The sequence below is a fragment of the Gossypium arboreum genome, chromosome 6 (genome assembly GCF_025698485.1).
Source record: "Gossypium arboreum isolate Shixiya-1 chromosome 6, ASM2569848v2, whole genome shotgun sequence".
NCBI classification, from domain to species: Eukaryota; Viridiplantae; Streptophyta; class Magnoliopsida; order Malvales; family Malvaceae; genus Gossypium; species Gossypium arboreum.
The window spans coordinates 8,468,598-8,487,906 of NC_069075.1; the positions used below are offsets into that span (position 1 = coordinate 8,468,598).

General features: G+C 28.0%; 3 protein-coding genes and 1 long non-coding RNA gene across 6 annotated transcripts; all 4 read left to right on the top strand.

The window, feature by feature from the left end:
• Positions 1 to 1,794: 1,794 nt before the first annotated feature.
• On the top strand, positions 1,795 to 4,976 carry LOC108485861 (uncharacterized). Its single transcript, XM_017789706.2, has 5 exons — positions 1,795 to 2,247; positions 2,367 to 2,537; positions 2,620 to 2,872; positions 4,517 to 4,606; positions 4,694 to 4,976. Exons 1-5 carry the CDS (start codon positions 1,963 to 1,965, stop codon positions 4,789 to 4,791), a joined length of 897 nt encoding a protein of 298 aa, XP_017645195.1. The 5' UTR covers positions 1,795 to 1,962; the 3' UTR covers positions 4,792 to 4,976.
• Positions 4,977 to 7,915: 2,939 nt separating this feature from the next.
• Positions 7,916 to 12,551, top strand: LOC108485888 (proline transporter 2). The gene is made up of 7 exons (XM_017789733.2): positions 7,916 to 8,099; positions 10,382 to 10,606; positions 10,840 to 10,934; positions 11,155 to 11,344; positions 11,613 to 11,737; positions 11,858 to 12,073; positions 12,174 to 12,551. The coding sequence occupies exons 1-7, from the start codon at positions 7,994 to 7,996 to the stop codon at positions 12,549 to 12,551; spliced, it is 1,335 nt and encodes a 444-aa protein (XP_017645222.2). The 5' UTR covers positions 7,916 to 7,993.
• A 485-nt stretch (positions 12,552 to 13,036) lies between these two features.
• On the top strand, positions 13,037 to 14,383 carry LOC128293720 (uncharacterized). 3 transcript variants are annotated; one of them, XR_008283903.1, is made up of 3 exons: positions 13,037 to 13,162; positions 13,598 to 13,680; positions 14,153 to 14,383. It is a non-coding gene; the product is annotated as an uncharacterized LOC128293720 (long non-coding RNA). The 3 variants fall into 3 exon arrangements; XR_008283902.1 differs by having other exon boundaries at positions 13,601 to 13,680; XR_008283901.1 differs by lacking the exon at positions 13,037 to 13,162 and having other exon boundaries at positions 13,541 to 13,680.
• Positions 14,384 to 15,269: 886 nt separating this feature from the next.
• Positions 15,270 to 18,097, top strand: LOC108486182 (60S ribosomal protein L35a-1-like). Its single transcript, XM_017790073.2, has 6 exons — positions 15,270 to 15,356; positions 15,449 to 15,534; positions 15,673 to 15,708; positions 16,345 to 16,573; positions 16,662 to 16,704; positions 17,879 to 18,097. The coding sequence occupies exons 2-5, from the start codon at positions 15,503 to 15,505 to the stop codon at positions 16,701 to 16,703; spliced, it is 339 nt and encodes a 112-aa protein (XP_017645562.1). The 5' UTR covers positions 15,270 to 15,356; positions 15,449 to 15,502; the 3' UTR covers position 16,704; positions 17,879 to 18,097.
• The last annotated feature ends 1,212 nt before the right edge of the window (positions 18,098 to 19,309 follow it).

Below are 19,309 nucleotides of genomic sequence, written 5' to 3' on the forward strand. Positions count from 1 at the left end.
CTAATCACTTAAAAATTCAACCTTTTAATTAAACTAATAAAAAAGTTAATGTTGCTGACAATCTCTTGCTCCGTAGTAAGAGCTCTATGTTGTAAGCATAAGAGCTTTAGTTTAATTTCAAGCAACTTCTTTCTCCTCTTTCAATTATCAAAATGAAAAGCTAATTTCTTTTTTTCTTTTCCAATTCCTTTAGGTTTGGATAAAAATTTTAAAATTTTAAAATTTTAAAATATTAGTATTTGTGATTATTCCGTTTAGATAATTTTTAAAAATATTAAGTTAATAAAATTTAGTAAGTTGAAAAAATTATAAAAGACAAATAATGATAATAAGAATGAATAGTATAAAATATTCAATATGAATATAATTATATTTTAAATATATATAAATATTTTGAATAATATAAAATATATGAAAATATATGTTGAAATTAAATAAAAATTGTATTTTAAGGTTTGTTTTCAAGAAAAAGATAATGATTTTATTTACTCTAAGATTTGCTTTTTTTTTTTTGAAAAATCACGTATTTAGATAAAATATTAAGAGGAAATTTGAGTTATTCAAAACTTCTTTTAAAACTTCTTAAAATTTAAAATCTTCTATTGTGTTTATCCAAGTAAACTTATTTTGAAATTTTAAAAACAAAAATAAAGACTTCCTTCAAATCTCTCACCCAACACATTCTTAAAAAATTATTTAATTATTTAGAGTCTCTTTGGATGAGGGTGCATTTACTTGCAATTAGTATAAAAATAGTGGTGATGGTGATGAGATTAGATACTATAGAAAGTTAAACACACCGAACTGAAAATAGACGCTCATCCAAAGAGGTCTTTAGACTTTATCATTACATTTTAAAGGGTTTTTAAAGTCAAATAAGATAATATTTTAAGTTAAAAGTCTTTTTAACTTAAAAAAATTAAAATTTTGCATTTGGAAAAAGTATTTTGGAGTTAAATGACATTTTAATCCTCATTTATTATTGAGTGTATTTTATGTTATATTGGATATGCAATTATTTTTCTATAGAAATTTATTTCAAACATATAACATTATATGTTTGAAACTGTAATGGTTATATTTTAATATCTAAAATATAATTTATATATATATTCAAATTTAATTTTACAAACAATGTATATTAATTAACAATGTATATTAATTGCTTAATAAGTAGTTAAGACTTATATTTTATGTATCAAAATATTAATAATGAGTTACTATAAATTATTTTCCTATTTGTTTGAAATATTGTAATATTAACATATTTGAATAATATCTAAATGTATATTTTAACTTTACAACATCATGTCTAAAATGTACATTTTATCTTTTCAAAAGATTTTTTTAACAAAAATACTAATAATTACTTAAATTTTAAATCAAACTTTTCAAAGCACATTTCCTCCGCACTCATATAATAGACATCTAAGAATTGATATTTGCAACTTATATTTTTTTATTAAATCATCTCTCTAACTAAATCATGGTTTAATCACTTTCTATTTAATCATACTATTGTTTTTGTTGGAATGAGTATATTTAAGGAAAAATTTATTTCTACATTTTAAATGGGTAAAAATTTCGAGTACTTAATTGTATTATAAAAGTAGATGAACAAATATTTCAAATGAAATTATAATGATTAAATCGTAAATTGAGTATAATAAAAGGATCAAAACAATAATTTAGCATTATTTTTCTTACATTTCTCCTACCCCTTTTTTTCTCCCCGCAATAAACTAAGCACTTCCACGAAGCTTAAGTAATCTTGGATTTAATCCTTATTCAATAAATTTGATTATTTTTAATCTCTGTATAAAATTATAAAGCGGGGAGTTGAGGTGGGGTTGGATCTTAAATGTTAGAGTTGACGCCTCACTCTTATTTAAACCAAGCTTTCTTCCCCTTCATTTCTGTTTGATTTGAACTCCCTTTCTTTCCTTCCATTTTCCTTTTGTCATGGGTGAGCAGATAGATGATGCTGAGTTTTGGCTCCCCTCCGAGATTTTAATGGAAGATGATATTCTTATGGAAAAACAAAATAACACTGAATTGTTCCCCTACGAGTTTGAGCACTCATACGACTCGTTCTCAGCTCTTAGCTTCCCCGTTGAATCTACTGTTGGGCCTGCTGAGACTGAGAGCAGTGACCGGGATGAGTTTCTTGCTGGGTTGACTCGCCGACTTGTTCTCTCCATGAATCATAAACTCACCCTATATGGTCTTTCCCTCAACAACAACGAGGTAAACTGAAGTGTTTTTTTCTTTTCTTTTCTTTTTTATTCAATGTTGAGTAGTGAGCTGCCTTAAAGCTCCTCTGAGACTGGGTTATTAATTTTATGCGATTGTTCCTGTATGAGTAGGCAAATGGAGGTTTGGCGAGATCAGCACAGTGGACTCAGAGCAATGGCGGTTCTCAAGTAGCGAAATACAGCGACATTAACCATGGAAGAAACCTACCCAACACTCAAAACCATGGATTTATGAAGAAGTCAAACCAGAGTGTTTCTTGTAATCTTGTTCAAACAAATCATGTAAGCCTCCACCAAAAGATGTTGGGTTTTATGTTGTTGCTTTTTTGTGATCTTATGGGTTCATTTTGTCTGGTTTTATAAGTATGATGGAAGGCAAATGAAGGCAAGAAATCGGCAGCAGCAGCCGAAGCAGAAGAAGAGTAGATTAAAGAGTAATAAAGTAGGTGAGAGGGGTGAATGTTCAAGGGCTTCATTTCAAGTTCAATCACAACAGCTGCCTACGAGAGTGATTTTACTCCAGGGATTTCGTAATGTTAAAACAGAGTCCGTTGGAACTGGTGTTTTCTTACCTCGTAAATATCACAACCAACCTTCTAAGCCTCGCAAGAAATCAGGTAAAAACTACTACGCCTGAAAAATGAGAAAAAAAGGTATATTATCCGGTTGGTGACCCAACTTTTAGTTCACTTCCATTTTAATCAATCAAGCTTTAAATCTTTCACGACAGTTGATTTTATACATCATATTATATTGATACTTCCATTCAATTTTTAGACCACTTTCATTTTGTCACCCCAAACAAATATTTTTTAAGTATTGATCGAGGTAAAAAAATTAAAGATTAAAGTAAAAATGGTAGAAACTAAAATAATACATCAAAAAGTGTCAAATTATTTTTTCAATATTGAAATTTTAAATTTTAAAATATTTAAATTAATTAAGTAAATTGTTGAAATTTTTATCCTCAATAATGTAAACGAATTTGTAACAAAAAAAAGAAATTTAAAATGAAAATTTTATGTAATTGATTTTGATGTTTTAAATTTTAAAATTTTAATATAAAAAATTAAATTTAGAATTTTTGCAATTAAATAAAAACATACAATTTAACAACTTTTTTAATGCATTATTTTAGCTTCCCCTATTTTTCACTTGAATGCTTAATGTTTTTTTATTTTTTACCTTGATCAATACTTAAAAAAGATTTATTTGGAGTGACCAAAATGAAAACAACCTAAAAATTAGTTATTAAAATGAAAGTGTAAATATGATATGATGTGTAACAGTCAACCGCCGTCAGAGATTTAACGTTTGGGTGACTAAAATGAAAGCGCTCTAAGAGTAGGGTGAGAAAATTGCAAGAATTTCATTTTAGTGTGACTAAAATGAAAGTGCCATAAGACTAGGGTGACAAAATTGCAAAGAATTCATTTTGGGTGACCAAAATGAAAGTGCACTAAAAGTTAGGTGACCAACTGTTTAGTTTACCCAAAAAAGTTAGAATAATAAATTTAGCCCTAAACATTTACATTTTTTTATCAATTTGAACCATATTCTTTTTTTTTAGTTAATTTGACAATTAATTTTTTGAAAAAAGTTTAATTGTTTTTACTCAATGTAAATGATAACTAAAACATTAATTTTTTAACGAAGTTGGCATGGTAACCTGCATGATAGTCCACATGCATCTTATGTTGACATGACACTATTTATCATCATTGCCACGTCAACAAATAATTTAAAATTTATAAAATATTCAAAAAAATCAAAATTTAAAAATTTATAAAAAAATTAATTTTATTTTTAAAAAACATGAAGTGCACATGGATTGCTATATGGGTTGCCATATTTGAAAATTTAGCGTTTTATTCAGTATTTTCGTCAAAAAAATCAATTCAATTCTTTTTGAAAAGTCAATAATTAAAGTTCACTTTTTTATAAAGATTAAGAGCTAAATTTAACTTTAAAAATATTTAAATTAAAAAATAATTATTAACAAATAAATTTATTATTATAAAAAAATCAAAAACTAATTTGAACTGGAGTATGAGCCTTTTTTAACTTATTTAAAATATTCTCCTCAATCTCTTAAAGAAATTAGATGAAAGCTGCGTAATTCATTTATTTTCATATTTGTTTCGATTCAATTTGATTAATTTTTATTTTTGTAATTTTTATTCTTTTTAAAATCGATTGGACTATGGCTTTAGTACCAAAAAAGGTGTTCCCAATTGTAATTTAAACCCGACTTGAAACAGGTTGCACAATGGTTCTAGTACCAGCAAAGGTTGTCCAAGCATTAAACCTCAACTTTGATGGCACAAATAATGGTTTTGCATCAAACTACGGTAAATAATCTCAAATTCAAAATCCTAAATTATATAAATGTTAAAAGCTTGCTAGTAAATGAAATTCTGATTGTTTAAATCTTGCAGCTGTTTTGATACCCAGAAGAAATGCAAACTTGAGACAAGAAAATAGAAATGATAGAGCAATGGGAAGCTTAAATCTGCCTCAGGATTGGACTTATTAAGCCTCTGGAAATTGGTCTTTGGTTTGCTGGAAAATGGCAGTTCATGTGAGGAAAGGAAATCAAGAATATGTATTCTATAAATAAAACTTTTGATTGAGTTTGTGTAACCTTTAATTAGGTTATTAACTCGGTTCAAAAGTTACGAGAATATATTTTAGTAATTAAAATAAATAACGTTATTCAAAGGTATTTTAGTCTTTTCCTTTTAAAAAAACCAATAAAATATTAATATGGTAGAATTTGACCAACTGTACTAATTAAACTTTTAATTTACCACTCAACTAAAGTTTTATTTTAATATTTTTAAACCCTATGTGATGGCCTAATAGTTAATGGTGTTCACCGCTCCAAGTGTAGCCTGAGTTCAAATCGCTCTAGTCATGCTTATTGTTCAGGCTTTGTCTTATTATTATAATTAACTAAAAAGAAAAAGAAGGCAAACTATCAACAATCACAATAGTAGAAGGATTTAAAAACAAACTAAAGATGCATCACTTTGATCAATTACTTATATATTCATCCTAGCTTCGCTATCATTAAATCAGTTTGACAGCGAAGAAACCACTGCCAAGAATCCCAAGAGATCCATCGCATCAATGATGCAGGAAAATTCAAGTCTCAAATGACCTATCCTACTCATCGTCATCTTGGAGTTCAATTTTATGAATACCGTCATTGTGCTCTATCATGACAAGGTCCTCTAAAAGCAGCTTACAATAGATCTAGCAACACTCTTACCTTAGCAAATCCTATGCATATACCAGAAAATAGACAAAAATGAACAATAACCACCACGATTTAAAAAAAACAAAAAAACTAAAATCACCAATATTCTTAAAAAATACAGTGAACTATTATTTATTTATAAGTTTTAATATAGTAGTGCCCACTAAATTAAACCGCTATGAAAATCATTATGAAAACTTTAAATATATTGACCTTAGCTCAAACTCATATAAATTCAAATATATTTTTAATAATGTTTTAAATATCAAATCTGTTACTTTCGTTCAAATCCATATAAATGTAAGTAATAGATACTAAAAATGTTTTCATTTTTTAATTGTTGAAAACAAAGTTTATTTTCTATTTATTAAACATAATTTTTAACTTTTAGAAAATAAAAATATTTTCAAAAATGGGAGCCTTATTTTTAAATGTCATTTTATTATTTTTGAAAAAAATCAAAATTTGACCTAACATTTCGGGTTTTCAATTTCATCCTATTGTCGACATGATTTTAACAAAAGAAATAACATGTCGTCCATTACTCAATGAACAACTCACTGATTATTCATGTTGATGTAGCATATCATGTTTGTAATGATGTGTCATTTTGGTTAAAATTAAAATAAATTAATTTATGATAATAAAATATCTATAAAAATATAAAATAGTTATATGAAAATTTACAAAATTCAAAAAAATATAAAAGGTATAAGAAATTATAAAAATATAAAAGAATTATAAAAATTTACAAAATTATGTACATCAACATTAAAAGATTCATTCCAATAATACATATTCAATTAGTTAAAATTAGAATTAACTTAATACAAAGACAATAGATTTGGAATCGAAATATCCACACCTTAATCATAATAAATTTGGGCAAAACCCACCTTTAGAAAACCTTAAACCTATAATCTTAAAATTCTTAGAAATTCATCTTACTATTAAGCTAAGGTTGGCCATAATTTTAATTTTTATAATTTATACTCTATAATTAATAGTTTTATAATTGTATTGGACTGAATTGAAAATTATCTCATTCTATACGCAATAAGTCAGAAATCAATCAAAATGTTAAACCCGGAAAGAATAAAAAGAATTTCAAAATGTGGACCATTAATTTTAGACTTGATCATGAGTCGAGCTATTTGCTTAGGCTCGAAGGCTCGTTCGAAAAGTGAGGGGTTTGGGCAAAAATATAGTCTCGAAAAATGGGCTTAGATAACAAAGGGCCCATTTTTTAAATGGGTCGAGCCTCGAGTATGGTTTTTGACCCGACCCAAATCAACCTAAAGTTCATTTTTTGCCACTGCTTTGTTGTCATTTCGCTATTGTTTTGTTGCCATTTCGTTATTATATTGCTACTATTTTATTAATAATTTTGCTACTATTTTAGAAGCATTTATTTGCTAAATTACTACCATTTTAATGTTTTTAATGTATTTGATGTATTATATTTTTTAAATTTGTTTTTATATAATAAAAAACAATCTAAAAAAATTGTAATACAGGTAGGGCAAGTAGGACTCAAGTTTAGCATTTTTAATCTAGGTCGGGTTTTGGCAAAATTTTAGGTCTATTTTTCGAATTGGATTAAGCTTAAAAAGTGGACCTAAAATTTTATATTGATCCAACCCAAACTTGACCAATGGATTAGTTTTAACAAATGAAAAACATAGAAAACCTACATTAAAAGAAATAGAGAAAGGAGGAAAACGAGAGGGAGAAGCAAAAGAGAATGGAAAATAAAGAAGAAAAAAAAGGAAAGTTAAAATAACATAAAAGGAAAAAATTAATTGCTCAAAATGAAAAAAAAATATGGGGATCAATTGTATAAATAAACTTAATATTTTTGTTTGAAATGATTATTTAACATGTCACACTAGCTTACCTTTACACTATTAACAATAATTAACGGCTCGATGACTAAAATGTTACAACATGATAATATAAGTGATTAAAACGTAACGTTTCAAATATAAGTAACTAAAATATAATCTGAAGTAAACAAAATAACTATTTTGATCATTTATCTTTTAATTTTTACCTATCATTTTAAAAGTTATTTAACACGATATTCCAATTTAAATCAAGTGCATAAAAATGGCGTATAGATTAGTTAAAAATATATTAATTTTTTAAAAAAGTAAAAGAAAAAAAATTAAGAGTAATATTTTCTAACATTTTCGCAAGAAAATGGATGTTTACGAAAGAAAGGAGAAGAAAAGAGTGGGAAAAAATTTGGTTTCGACATTTTAGACACGATGCGCCTAATAAGAGCATCGATTCATTGTTTGAGACTTAAAAAGAAAAAGAAAAATCGGATCTTCTATAAATAGAAAACAAAGCACTTAACTGGCTGTGATAAATTCTCGCATTCGAATTCAACAATGAAAACGAAAAGAGAGAACAGGAAATCCCAGATCCCCAACTTTTATACATTGAAGGAAAATCGAAAACAAAAAAAAGGATGATCAAAAAAGAGCCAAACATGATAGAAGATGATAAATTTGATGTCGAAAGTGATAGGTTTTCAACTGTTGAGATCCCTGAAACTGCTCATAAAATTAGCACTGGTATGGTTTTTATTTACCCATTTTTGTGATTTTCTTTTCCTTTGAATTTCTTTTGGGGTTATTTCTTATTGTTTTTCTTCTGTTTTTTGTTTGTTTCATTGAAAATGACTTCTAAAAAATGACTTTTGAAAAATGGTTTATTTTCTTGAAAAAGTTTCTAATGTTTAGATGAATCTGTATAAAATATTCCCTATTATTCGACATATTTTTTTAAAAATATTTCATAAAAAAATATTTTTAATGAAAAACGATATTTGAGATTTTATTATCTTTTATTATTTAATTGAGTTTATTTTATATCTATAAATTTATATTTTACCTTGTTTTTGCATATATTAAAGATATTTTGTTAAATTCGAGTTCATTACAACGTCATTTTTAGTTACATGACTACCAAGTAAGTATTTTATTTAAAAATGTGACATCAACAAAATTGACAAAAAATTTAAATAATGTCACCAATTAGACTTGATTTTCAAATCTGAAAAGTTAACGGACTAAATTTTAAAATAAAAATAAAAGACTAAGTAAATTTCTGAATAATACAGACTTATGACATAATTTAATTTTAATATTAAATTTTAAAATTTATTTATTAAAATAAAATTGAAATATTAAATAATAAATATTAATTATATTAATAATTTATTAAATAACTAAATATAAAAAAATTAAATAGTATGTTTAATAATATTGGAAAATAAAATATTATATTTTTAATATTTTTAAAATAAAAAATTATTATCAATATAATAATATTAAACTTGATTTAAGTTAATTTTTATATAAAAATAAAATTAGCCATAGATAAACTTTTTTCCGGAAAATGACTTACGCTTTTAAAAATATAAGTCATTTTACAATAAAAAAAGCTTATTTTATGTAGACTTGTAAATTATTTTCCATTTAACAAGTTATTTTCTGTTAAATAAACACAAGAAAATGTAAAAAAATATTTTTAATAAAATCTTTTACATGTAAACAAACCAACCTTTAATTTTGATGTTGTTCATCATTTTTTTTAAAAATATCAATAAACTTTCAAATCTTGAACTAATTAAATTAGAATGCCTAAATTACCATGAGAACGATGATATCAATCTAAGAACTCAACCAACGAATTTTCTTATTTTTAGTTTAGGCGTCCTTCAAATTTATAAGATTTAACAATTTTTGTTTTTTTTAAATTTGTACCATGGTATCAACAATTAATTAATTTTACTTTTAAAAATTTTAAAATTATTTTAAAAATATATAAATTAATTTTAACGTTTTAATTTTTTAAAAAATTATTAATTATTAATGTGTCATATCGTGAATCAACAAACTAACATTAATTTTTCTATCAATTTTAGGATAATTAAACAAACAATATAAATTCAAAAATTAAAATATATAAATAAATTAAATAAATAACTAAAATAAATTTTTTATAAAGTTGAAGATAAAAATCTATTATACTTTTATTTAATTATATTATTTTTATTAATGCCTCTGACTTGTAACTAGCATGATATTTTAGTGTATATATATTGCGGGTTTTCAAGGTGATAATGGATTTTATTTTTATCTGTATTAGATTATGACATATTTACGGTATAAGTGGAGAAAAATTATGTTATAAACATATATATATATATATATATATATATATAAATAAATTTTAGTTACGATCAAAATATTAAAAATATGATATTTTGAGTTATCAATATTTTCTTTAAAATTTTACATGTTTTATTATTTTATAAGAAAGTATGTTTAGTAATTGTTTAATTGAGTTGAGATCCGATTGAAAGATAATATTATGAGTTGAGACTCGATTAAAAGGTAATATCAACATTTTGTTATTTTATAAAAGAAGTATTTTTAGTAATTACTTAACTGAATAGTAAGTAATGCTACACTAACTCAATAAATTTCTTAAATATTGTAGAAATAGATATGTCATATTGTTGTCTAAATATAAACACATTTCATATTGAGTCTTCAAAATAGTCAAATTTAGAATAAATATATTTTTCCTTTCCTTTTTATGAATGATTAAAATTAAAAGATAAAAAAAGTATAAAAATAAAATTTTTAAAATAAGCAAAAAATTTCGTCACCTTTATTAAAATTAAAGTATAGAAATAATTAAATATTACCAATTAAATTAATTTATTGCTTACTCATATTTTTGAAAGAAAATAATACTCTTAACAAAGTATAGCATCATGTGATATGATGTTCCATGTCTTGGTTGGCCTTTGGAGGTAATTTGAGGTGTATTGGTGAGATTACAGATTCATGGTTCCAGGCAGGAGTTGTGTTGACGAGTGGGGTGAACAGTGTGTTTGTGTTGGGATATTCAGGGACCATCATGGTCCATCTTGGCTGGATCGGAGGTGTAGTTGGTCTGGTTTTAGCCACCGCCATATCTTTGTATGCTAATATGCTTGTTGCCAAGCTTCATGAATTTAGAGGAAAGCGCCATATCAGATACAGAGATCTTGCTGCTGAAATATACGGTACCACTCATCCTTCAATATGTCTGATGTTTAAAAGATGGATTAAAAGTCGAAATGGTTATATCAATCTAATAGTATTTTTCCATGACTATGGTGAATATATATATTTCTATACTTCAACACTTACATTCAGATCCAAGTGAGATAGGAATATATCATCAGTTTTAGTACGAATGTTAATGATGTAATTATTTGTTTGATTGATTGCTGGATGAGCTTTCGTGTATCAACAGGTAGGAAAGCTTATTATATAACATGGGCATTGCAATATGTTAATCTATTCATGATCAACATTGGGTTTCTCATTTTGGGTGCTTCTTCTTTAAAGGTAAATACCATAGTAACTTTACTAAAGGTTGCTTTCATAGTTTGCCATTATGATATTCTACACGTGTTCAGATTCAAAGGTTTTGTCCCATCAAAGTAACCCTACAAGTACTTTGAAAACTTGCACTCAACATATGAGATATTGTCCATTTTGGCCTGAAAATTAAAAATAACTTTCTATTTTTTTTTTAATTTCTGAAGTAAAGGAACATGCAATGCAGGCTTGTTATGTGCTTTTCGTGGAAGAGGTTACCATGAAGCTTCCATATTTTACAGCCATAGCCGGATTTGTTTGTATATTATTTGCCATTTCAACCCCTAATTTGTCGTCTCTAAGAGTATGGTTAGCATGTTCCACCATTCTCAGCCTCATTTACATCGTTGTCGCATCCGTGCTCGCTGCTAAAGATGGTAACTTCTTATAATCAAAACACCTTAAATGTTAAATATTACTAATTTATTGTCATAGTCTTATAATCGAAACACCTTCATTTTTAAAAAAAATGAAGAATCGAAATAACATAAAGATAACCGATATATATGAGGGGCTTAGATTAATATCAATTCGTTTCACTACATGTCGCTTCAGATCTTTATTGTGTTTGAAATACTCGCGCTGGATACATAATTGGACATACTGATAGATGTACAAATAATGATATTACCATGTTGTTTATAGGAATGAATGCACCACCTAGAGATTATAGCATACATGGGACAACAGCCAGTAAAATATTTTCAATCATAGGGGCATCTTCAAATCTTATGTTTGCTTTCAATACTGGAATGGTTCCAGAAATACAGGTGGGCTGATAAGAATAGCTATAGAATCTTGAAATGAAGAGTCAGATGTAACATAGTTAACTTCACTATCTTTCCGTATTTAATTTTGTTTAGGCTTCTCAACCATTGTTTTCATAACAGGCAACATTGAGGCAGCCTGCAGTGGAAAATATGCTGAAAGCTTTGTACTTTCAGTTCACCATTGGAGTCGTACCGATGTATGCGATTACTTTTATTGGCTACTGGGCTTACGGAGCTTCGGCATCAACGTATTTGCTTAGTAACGTAAGCGGTCCAGTTTGGGTAAAGGCCGCTGCTAACATTTCGGCCTTCCTGCAATCAGTCGTTGCTTTGCATGTAAGCAAATACTTGTCCATATCTTTTCAAATATTGAGCGTATCTTCGGTGATAACCTGCCGCTACACTAACTTGATTTAGCTTCCTTAACCGGCCGTAGATATTCGCCAGTCCAGCATACGAGTACATGGACACAAAGTTCAAAATCACCGGAGGAGCCTTTGAGTTAAAAAGCTTAACTTTCCGAATCGTAGCAAGGGGTGGTTACCTTGTTATCAGCTCAACGGTGTCGGCTCTTCTCCCGTTCCTCGGGGATTTTGAGAGTCTTACAGGAGCATTAAGCACATTTCCATTAACATTTATACTTGCAAGCCATATGTATCTTGTGGCAAATAAGAGCTCACTGAGTAGTTTACAACAATCATGGCTTTGGCTCAATGTCGTTTTCTTTAGTTGTATGTCGATTGCAGCAACAGTTGCGGCTATAAGGCTGATAGTTGTTGATTCCAAAAAATATCATGTATTTGCTGATGTATGATATCATGATTAGATTTTACTCCCTCTATTTAAAAAATTGGATAAATTAGTCCTTTTTATTAAAAATTTCATCATTTGTACTTATTAAAACTGAAGTGACTGTCTGTAATGAACCGAAAGTTACGGTATCGGAAATTGAGTCTTGAGTGCTGTTTCCGTGAAATTAATTCATGAATATTTATTAGAAATATTTATGAATTATAGTTGAATGGTTATTTAGTGTTTAATTAAGTGAAGTAGCTTGAATTTAGTTTAAAGGACTAAATTGCATACGATATAAAAGTTTAATTATAGATTAAAGATTAGTAAAGAGACTAATCTAGCAATTAGACCCTAAGTGCCATATGTGTGAACGTATGATATAACATGTGTAATAGTTGGTAAATATATTAAATGTGTTAAAGTAGTTTTTCTTATAGATTAAGTTATTTTATTAGAATAATATTATATTATTAATATTATTATATTGAATATAAATTTATGAGTAAGTTAAAAAGAAAGAAAGAAAGAAAGATAGATAGAAAGAGTTACAGAGAGCAAACGTGAGAAAGGAAGAAGAAAGAAAGAAATAGAAAAGGGCAATTTGAGGATTAAGGCCCTAAAGCTTGATTGGTAAGATGTTTTAGCTTATTTTCTTATAATTTTTATGTTTATGGATGCCTAATTCAAAGTTCTACATGTATGAGGTTAAAATGAAGAAAATAAAAAATTTTAGATATTGATTTAGTTGAATAAATTGAGGTTTTATGGGTTAAATTGATAGAAATTGAAGTTAGAAGTGAAAATTGAGTGATTTATTAAAAGAATTCTAAGTTAGGTTTAAATAGGGATTAAGTTGAATAGAGCTCAAAATTTATGTTTTATAATGAATTTTATGAGTTAGAAATTGTTAATGAGTTGATTAAAAGAGAATATGAAGTGAAGTTAAAGAAAAAAGATTAGTAATGGAAAAAAGACGAAATTGGAATTTTTGTAAAAGTTTGATAAAAAGTGAAAATGTGTTTTATGAATTAGTATATTGATGATTTTTAATTGTATGATTGTTAGTAGCAAACGTAGCACCGGATACGTCATCAAAGAAGGGAAAAGAGAAAGTGAACGAAGATATCGATTAAATTCGATAAATAGTGGTTTGTATTTCTATAAACCGAGCTTAATCGTTATTGTTATATTTGATATTTATATTGTATGAAAATGTGAATGAGGTAAGCATTTTTACCATATTGAAATGAATGTGATTTTGAATACCCTATTAACAGTGTCGGGCTAGTCGGATATAGTTGACATGTCATAGAAATTGGAAGTATTGGGATATTCCGACATTGAGTCGATGAGACACTATGTGTCGACTACTGTTAAAGTTCCGGATTTATTCTGATGAAGCACTATGTGCTTATCCGGAGTGTGGGCTGGATCCTTGTATCCGTTAGTGTCCGAGTTATGTTAATAAGGGTAAATAAAGTAAAGATTATTAAAGTACTGATTGATATTGAATAATAGCAATAATGTGTTTGAATTACCATGTTTTAAAGTTGATTAAGCTATTGTTTATAGAAATACCACTGAGAGTATTCTCAGCGTACGGTTTGTTTCTGTGCACAGGCTAGGTACGAAAGTATAAGGACTCAGCATACAAGCCGATCCCCGAACTCAAATTGGTGAAGTTTCTATCTTTTTGGAAAATGGCATTGTACCTAGGATGTCTTTTGGTCATTTTGAAAGTATCTAAGTTGTTAAGTGATATTTTGGTATGTTTTGTAAATGTTACCAAAACCTTAAGTATGGTATGTTTTGATATGTTAGTGAAGAGTAATAAGAGGAAGTGTTGGTAAATATTGTAGAGAGAAGAAATGAAGATGTTATAAACTTAGTTATCAACATTTTATACTAAAACAGATTTGGACAGTAACAGTAGTCCAACTTTGAAAATATACCAAAAATAGTATAAAGTGAATTAGATGATGAATAAAATATGTAATTGAAGCTTAATGAATCTATTTTTATATGGAAGAAACAAAATAGGTAAAAGAGTTGTATTTTATGAGATATTTACGTTTTGGTGAAACAGGGTTAGAGCAATTTCTGGATTCACTGTTTTGACTGTAGAAATTCACCATAAATTGTGTATTAATAATTAGGACTCAAACTTTATATGTATGGATTCCTTATTGAGTCTATTTTTAATTGAAACAAATGGCATAGTCATTGGATTTCTGTACAGGGAGAAATTTGATTCGTAGTGGACAAGGGTCAGAGTAGCTGAACCCTGAAACAGGGGAGACTTTTTCTAATAAACTGTACTAATTGGTCTGACCAAAAATTCTAGAAAAAAATTAGTAAGTAGATATATGAGTCTAGTTTCAGAAAAAATTTACGGAATTGGATTTCGAGTTTCGTAACTCGAGATATGATTTTTTTAACGACCGTGACGTAGATGGATAGTTTACTACGAAAACTGTTTAAGTGCTAAGATAAGTTTTGTAATGTCTCCTGCTTGACTCCGGCAATGGTCTCGGGTAGGGGGACGTTACACTGTCAAAATAATTAGACAATGATATGTGACATGTCACCTACATCTCTTGTTAAAGTACAAAGATCAATTTTTAACTATAAAAATAAATAAAATTTTTAATAGAATAATCATTTTATTCTTTTAATAGCTATTTTGTTTTTTTTTTTTAGTAAATGCTATAAAATGGAGTTTAAATCTTAATATAATAATCAACATGCAAGAGTGTATCGGAATAGATGCTTTTGATAATGAAGTAGCCCACGAGAACCAAAGGCCTCATGATTTCCTAGGACCGTAAGCGCTTATACATCGGATTTACCGTCTACAAACTACTTTATGATATAAATTCCTCAAACCCTAACCTTACCAGGGTTTCTCACTTGCAGTCGCCATTATCGGAATCAAAAGGAATAAGCTTCGATTTCCGAATCGGGAAAAAAATGGTGAAGGGACGCCAAGGAGAGCGAGTCAGGTGCCCTTTGAATTTGATATCTTCGTTTTCTCTTTTAAAACCTATTTTTTATAATTTACATTTTGAGATTGGAATACAGTTTTAAGATTTAATTCAATCTTTTCCTTTTCCATTTTTTTTTTAACTTCCTTATTGCAGACTCTATGTAAAAGGAACTATCTTGGGTTACAAGAGGTAATAAGAATTTAACCTTTTTTATTGCCTTTATTGTATTTTTGTTCTGTTGGTTTTAAGCTGTTCCTTTTTTGTGGAATTAGTGAATTTTCTTAAGGAACTTGAATATTTAGTTATATGTATGAGAAATTTTAGCTGAGTTAATGTGCCAAAAATGGAGTTGAAGGTTTATTATTATTCACTTTTATTAAAAAAAAAAAAAGGAGTTCTAGTCTGGATATAGGAAGAATTGTAGACTTCTGGATACTAATTCCGGACTTTCTGGGTGCCACCTTGAAAGGATGATTACATGAATTATTTGAGCTAAGCATCGGGTTTTGGAGTTTTCATTTCGGATTTAATTCGTTCGAAATTGAGTAAAGGAAATTTATTTGCGGAATTAAGGTTTTTATTGGCTATGCTCTATAGAGTCAGGCCAGTAACTAGTTTTTGTAGACTGAATTTACAGTTTGGGGGAATAGTGTGATTGAAAATCTAGGATTGCTTCAGGGGACAAAAAGTAATTACTTTTGTCAACTAAACTCAGGGTTTAGGGTCTTCTAGCGTATATGAATGTATATGTTGTTTTTGGATTTGGTTTTGTTTGTTTTGAAATTTGGATTGTTGCTTAAATTTGTTTGTGGTGGTGGGTGTCAGGTCAAAATCAAACCAGTATCCAAACACTTCATTGATCCAGATTGAGGGAGTTAACACTAAGGAGGAAGTAGCTTGGTATGCCGGCAAGCGAATGGCGTATATTTACAAAGCTAAGGTGAAGAAGAATGGCTCGCACTATCGCTGCATTTGGGGAAAGGTTACTAGACCTCACGGAAATAGTGGTGTTGTTCGTGCTAAGTTCAAGTCTAATCTTCCCCCCAAATCTATGGTAAGCATGTTATATTGTTTTTATCTAATGGCATTCTTTATATATATTGTACGTTTGATCTTATATGTATCTTTTGATTCCGTTGCAGGGAGATAGAGTCCGAGTCTTCATGTACCCCAGCAATATATAAGGTAATGTTGACTTCCAGTTTGTGATCTTTCATAGTTTTTTTGTGGGTTCATGAGTTTGCCATTTTTATCTGTTTAATTCCAGTAGTATAAGAGGAACCCGTGTTCAGTTTAATGGTTTAACTTTGTCTGAAGATTAGCTACTTGATGAACAAGTTAGTTTTTCGCATTTTAATTGTCAGATCAATTCATTGTTCCTTCCTTGTGTCTTTATGACAGTTTTAGTTTTCATCTCCATTTTTAGCCCTTTGACCCTGTCTGCAATTTTAAACTTTAACTTCTGTAAAGATTCACATATTCTTCTTGTTTCAACTTTCAAGTCCTTGTGATTATTCATTATAAGACCCCTACATTGACTGCATGACATAATTCAGCTCTACTGATTTCTTGATGCTGTAGCTTTTGTTGCTTCCTATGTTGCTTTGACTGTTCATTTTTATACATTAATCCATGTACAATGCTTATCTGGATATAGGTACGAGGATATAATCCTTCTAAAGACACTCCAGATATATGGAAAAACTTAAAAAGATTAACCATTTGTGTTCCAACTCATCATTTTCTTGAAGTACTTGTGTTATGGTCCAATAAAAATATGATCATTTATAAAATCGAACATACTCCGTGTCCAACTCTTCAATTTTTTTAAAGTACTATGTCCAATGCATTTCTGTATAAATATAGATAAGGATATAATCCTCCATGGACCCTCCAAATACGAGGAAAGACTTTAAAAAGTTAAAACATACCAGTGTCCAACTCTTCATTTTTTGAAGCACCCATGTCCAATGTATAACCGGATATGGGTATAAGACCCACCAAATACATGGCAAAACTCAAAAAAAATTTGAACAAACTCTTATTGAATACACATTTGTATTCAAGTAACATACTTAGCTTCTATATGTTTCCAATCTTGTTTGTCGCTACAGTTGATACGACCTTTCATCTTTTTTTCCCTAAGTTCGTTATCTAGATCGTCATATTAGGCCATAAACTTTTTGTTGCCCTATTATTATATACTGATATTGAGATGTTCTACCAAAATGGAATCTGCCTTGTGAAAACATGTAGATAACTTTTTTTTTTTAACACTATCCTCTTTGAATTATAATATTATAGCTACAAATGCTTGTTAGTCCTCTTGTAATTTTGCAATTTTATTCTTTCCTTGCAGTTGTCTAAATGCCCGTTGTTCGATCGATGACTCGAGTGATTCTATCTTTTCTCTCCGTCTATCTCAAAATGTTGTGTGTTTTTGAGGCCATTTTTTTCTTCATTAGGATGACAGTGGATTAGACTTTAGTGTTATCAAAGATTTTCCAGTAATTAATTTTGACGATTGAAGTTTTTGGTAATCAATCATTTATGGAATTGAATAGCAAAGATTGTTCTACTTGAGCATCTTCTTTCTTCTGTTAGGTTAAATTACTCGACATCGCATGGAATTAGAACCGTTGTCCTCTCTGGATTGGTGGTTACCGTTGAGTCATATATATATATATATATTATTTTATTGAACTGAAAATGGGGCATAAATTAGCAATATATGCTGATTTTGGAAGATAATGGGGAAATAGGTGATGTTTCCAATATTTAGGTAAATAGATTGATTTTGCAGAGAGAATTTTGTAAGAGGCGTTTCTTTTTTATGTGTCTGAAAGTGCATTTTCTTTAATAACTTGACTCGTCAGATGGTTAAATTTTAATAATTTTATCTTTTAAGTCTCTAGTTTAATTCTTCTCTTACCTATATTTATAATTTTTTATTTCATGTTGTTTTAATTTTTTTAAAATTTTTAGTAAATATATTATTTTCAAGTTTTTTAATTCATTTATTTTAACCAATAATTATTTTATTTATATAAATAAAATAATAAAATGTAATTATATAACAAAACTGTATAATATTAATAAACATTTAATTTTGATTATAAAATATTAGAAATTATTTATTGAAATAGCATTTATAAACCTGAAGATCTTTAATGCCCTTGATATGATATATGTAAGTGTACATATAAAGTTGGGCGAAGCTGTCTTAATGGAACGAAGGAGGTTATTTATTAACACATGTACACTTTCGTGCATTTAAGTTTGACTAAAAGCTTTGATTGCGTTTTTGAATAGTATTGTTATTATTGCTGGTATATAAAGTTGTGAGTTCGAGTATATTTTATTTAAAGATTGAGGAAATGTTATGAATAATTTTAAGTATTGTATTAAAAGAGTTAATATAATAATTTATAATTAGATTAGTGTTTAAAATTTGATTTATTTGAAAAAAATTAATTATTTTTAAAAAATTGAATTTTTTTTCAAATTTTACCCGAAAATGAGGTGTCGGCTCCGATGTTTTGAACATGTTACTGTTATAAAGACATAAATAGTATTAGTCAACTGAAATGCATGCAAGTGGACATGTGTTAATAAATGACATTAAGACGGCTTCGTCTGACTTTATGTACATATGCCATTGTCAGTACTGTTATAAATGTTATTTGAATAAATAATTTTTAAGATAAATTTTAAAATTTAGATTATGAATTTTATTTGGATGTATTTTTGAATGTGTATAATATAATTGAAATTAAAATTTTATTTATAT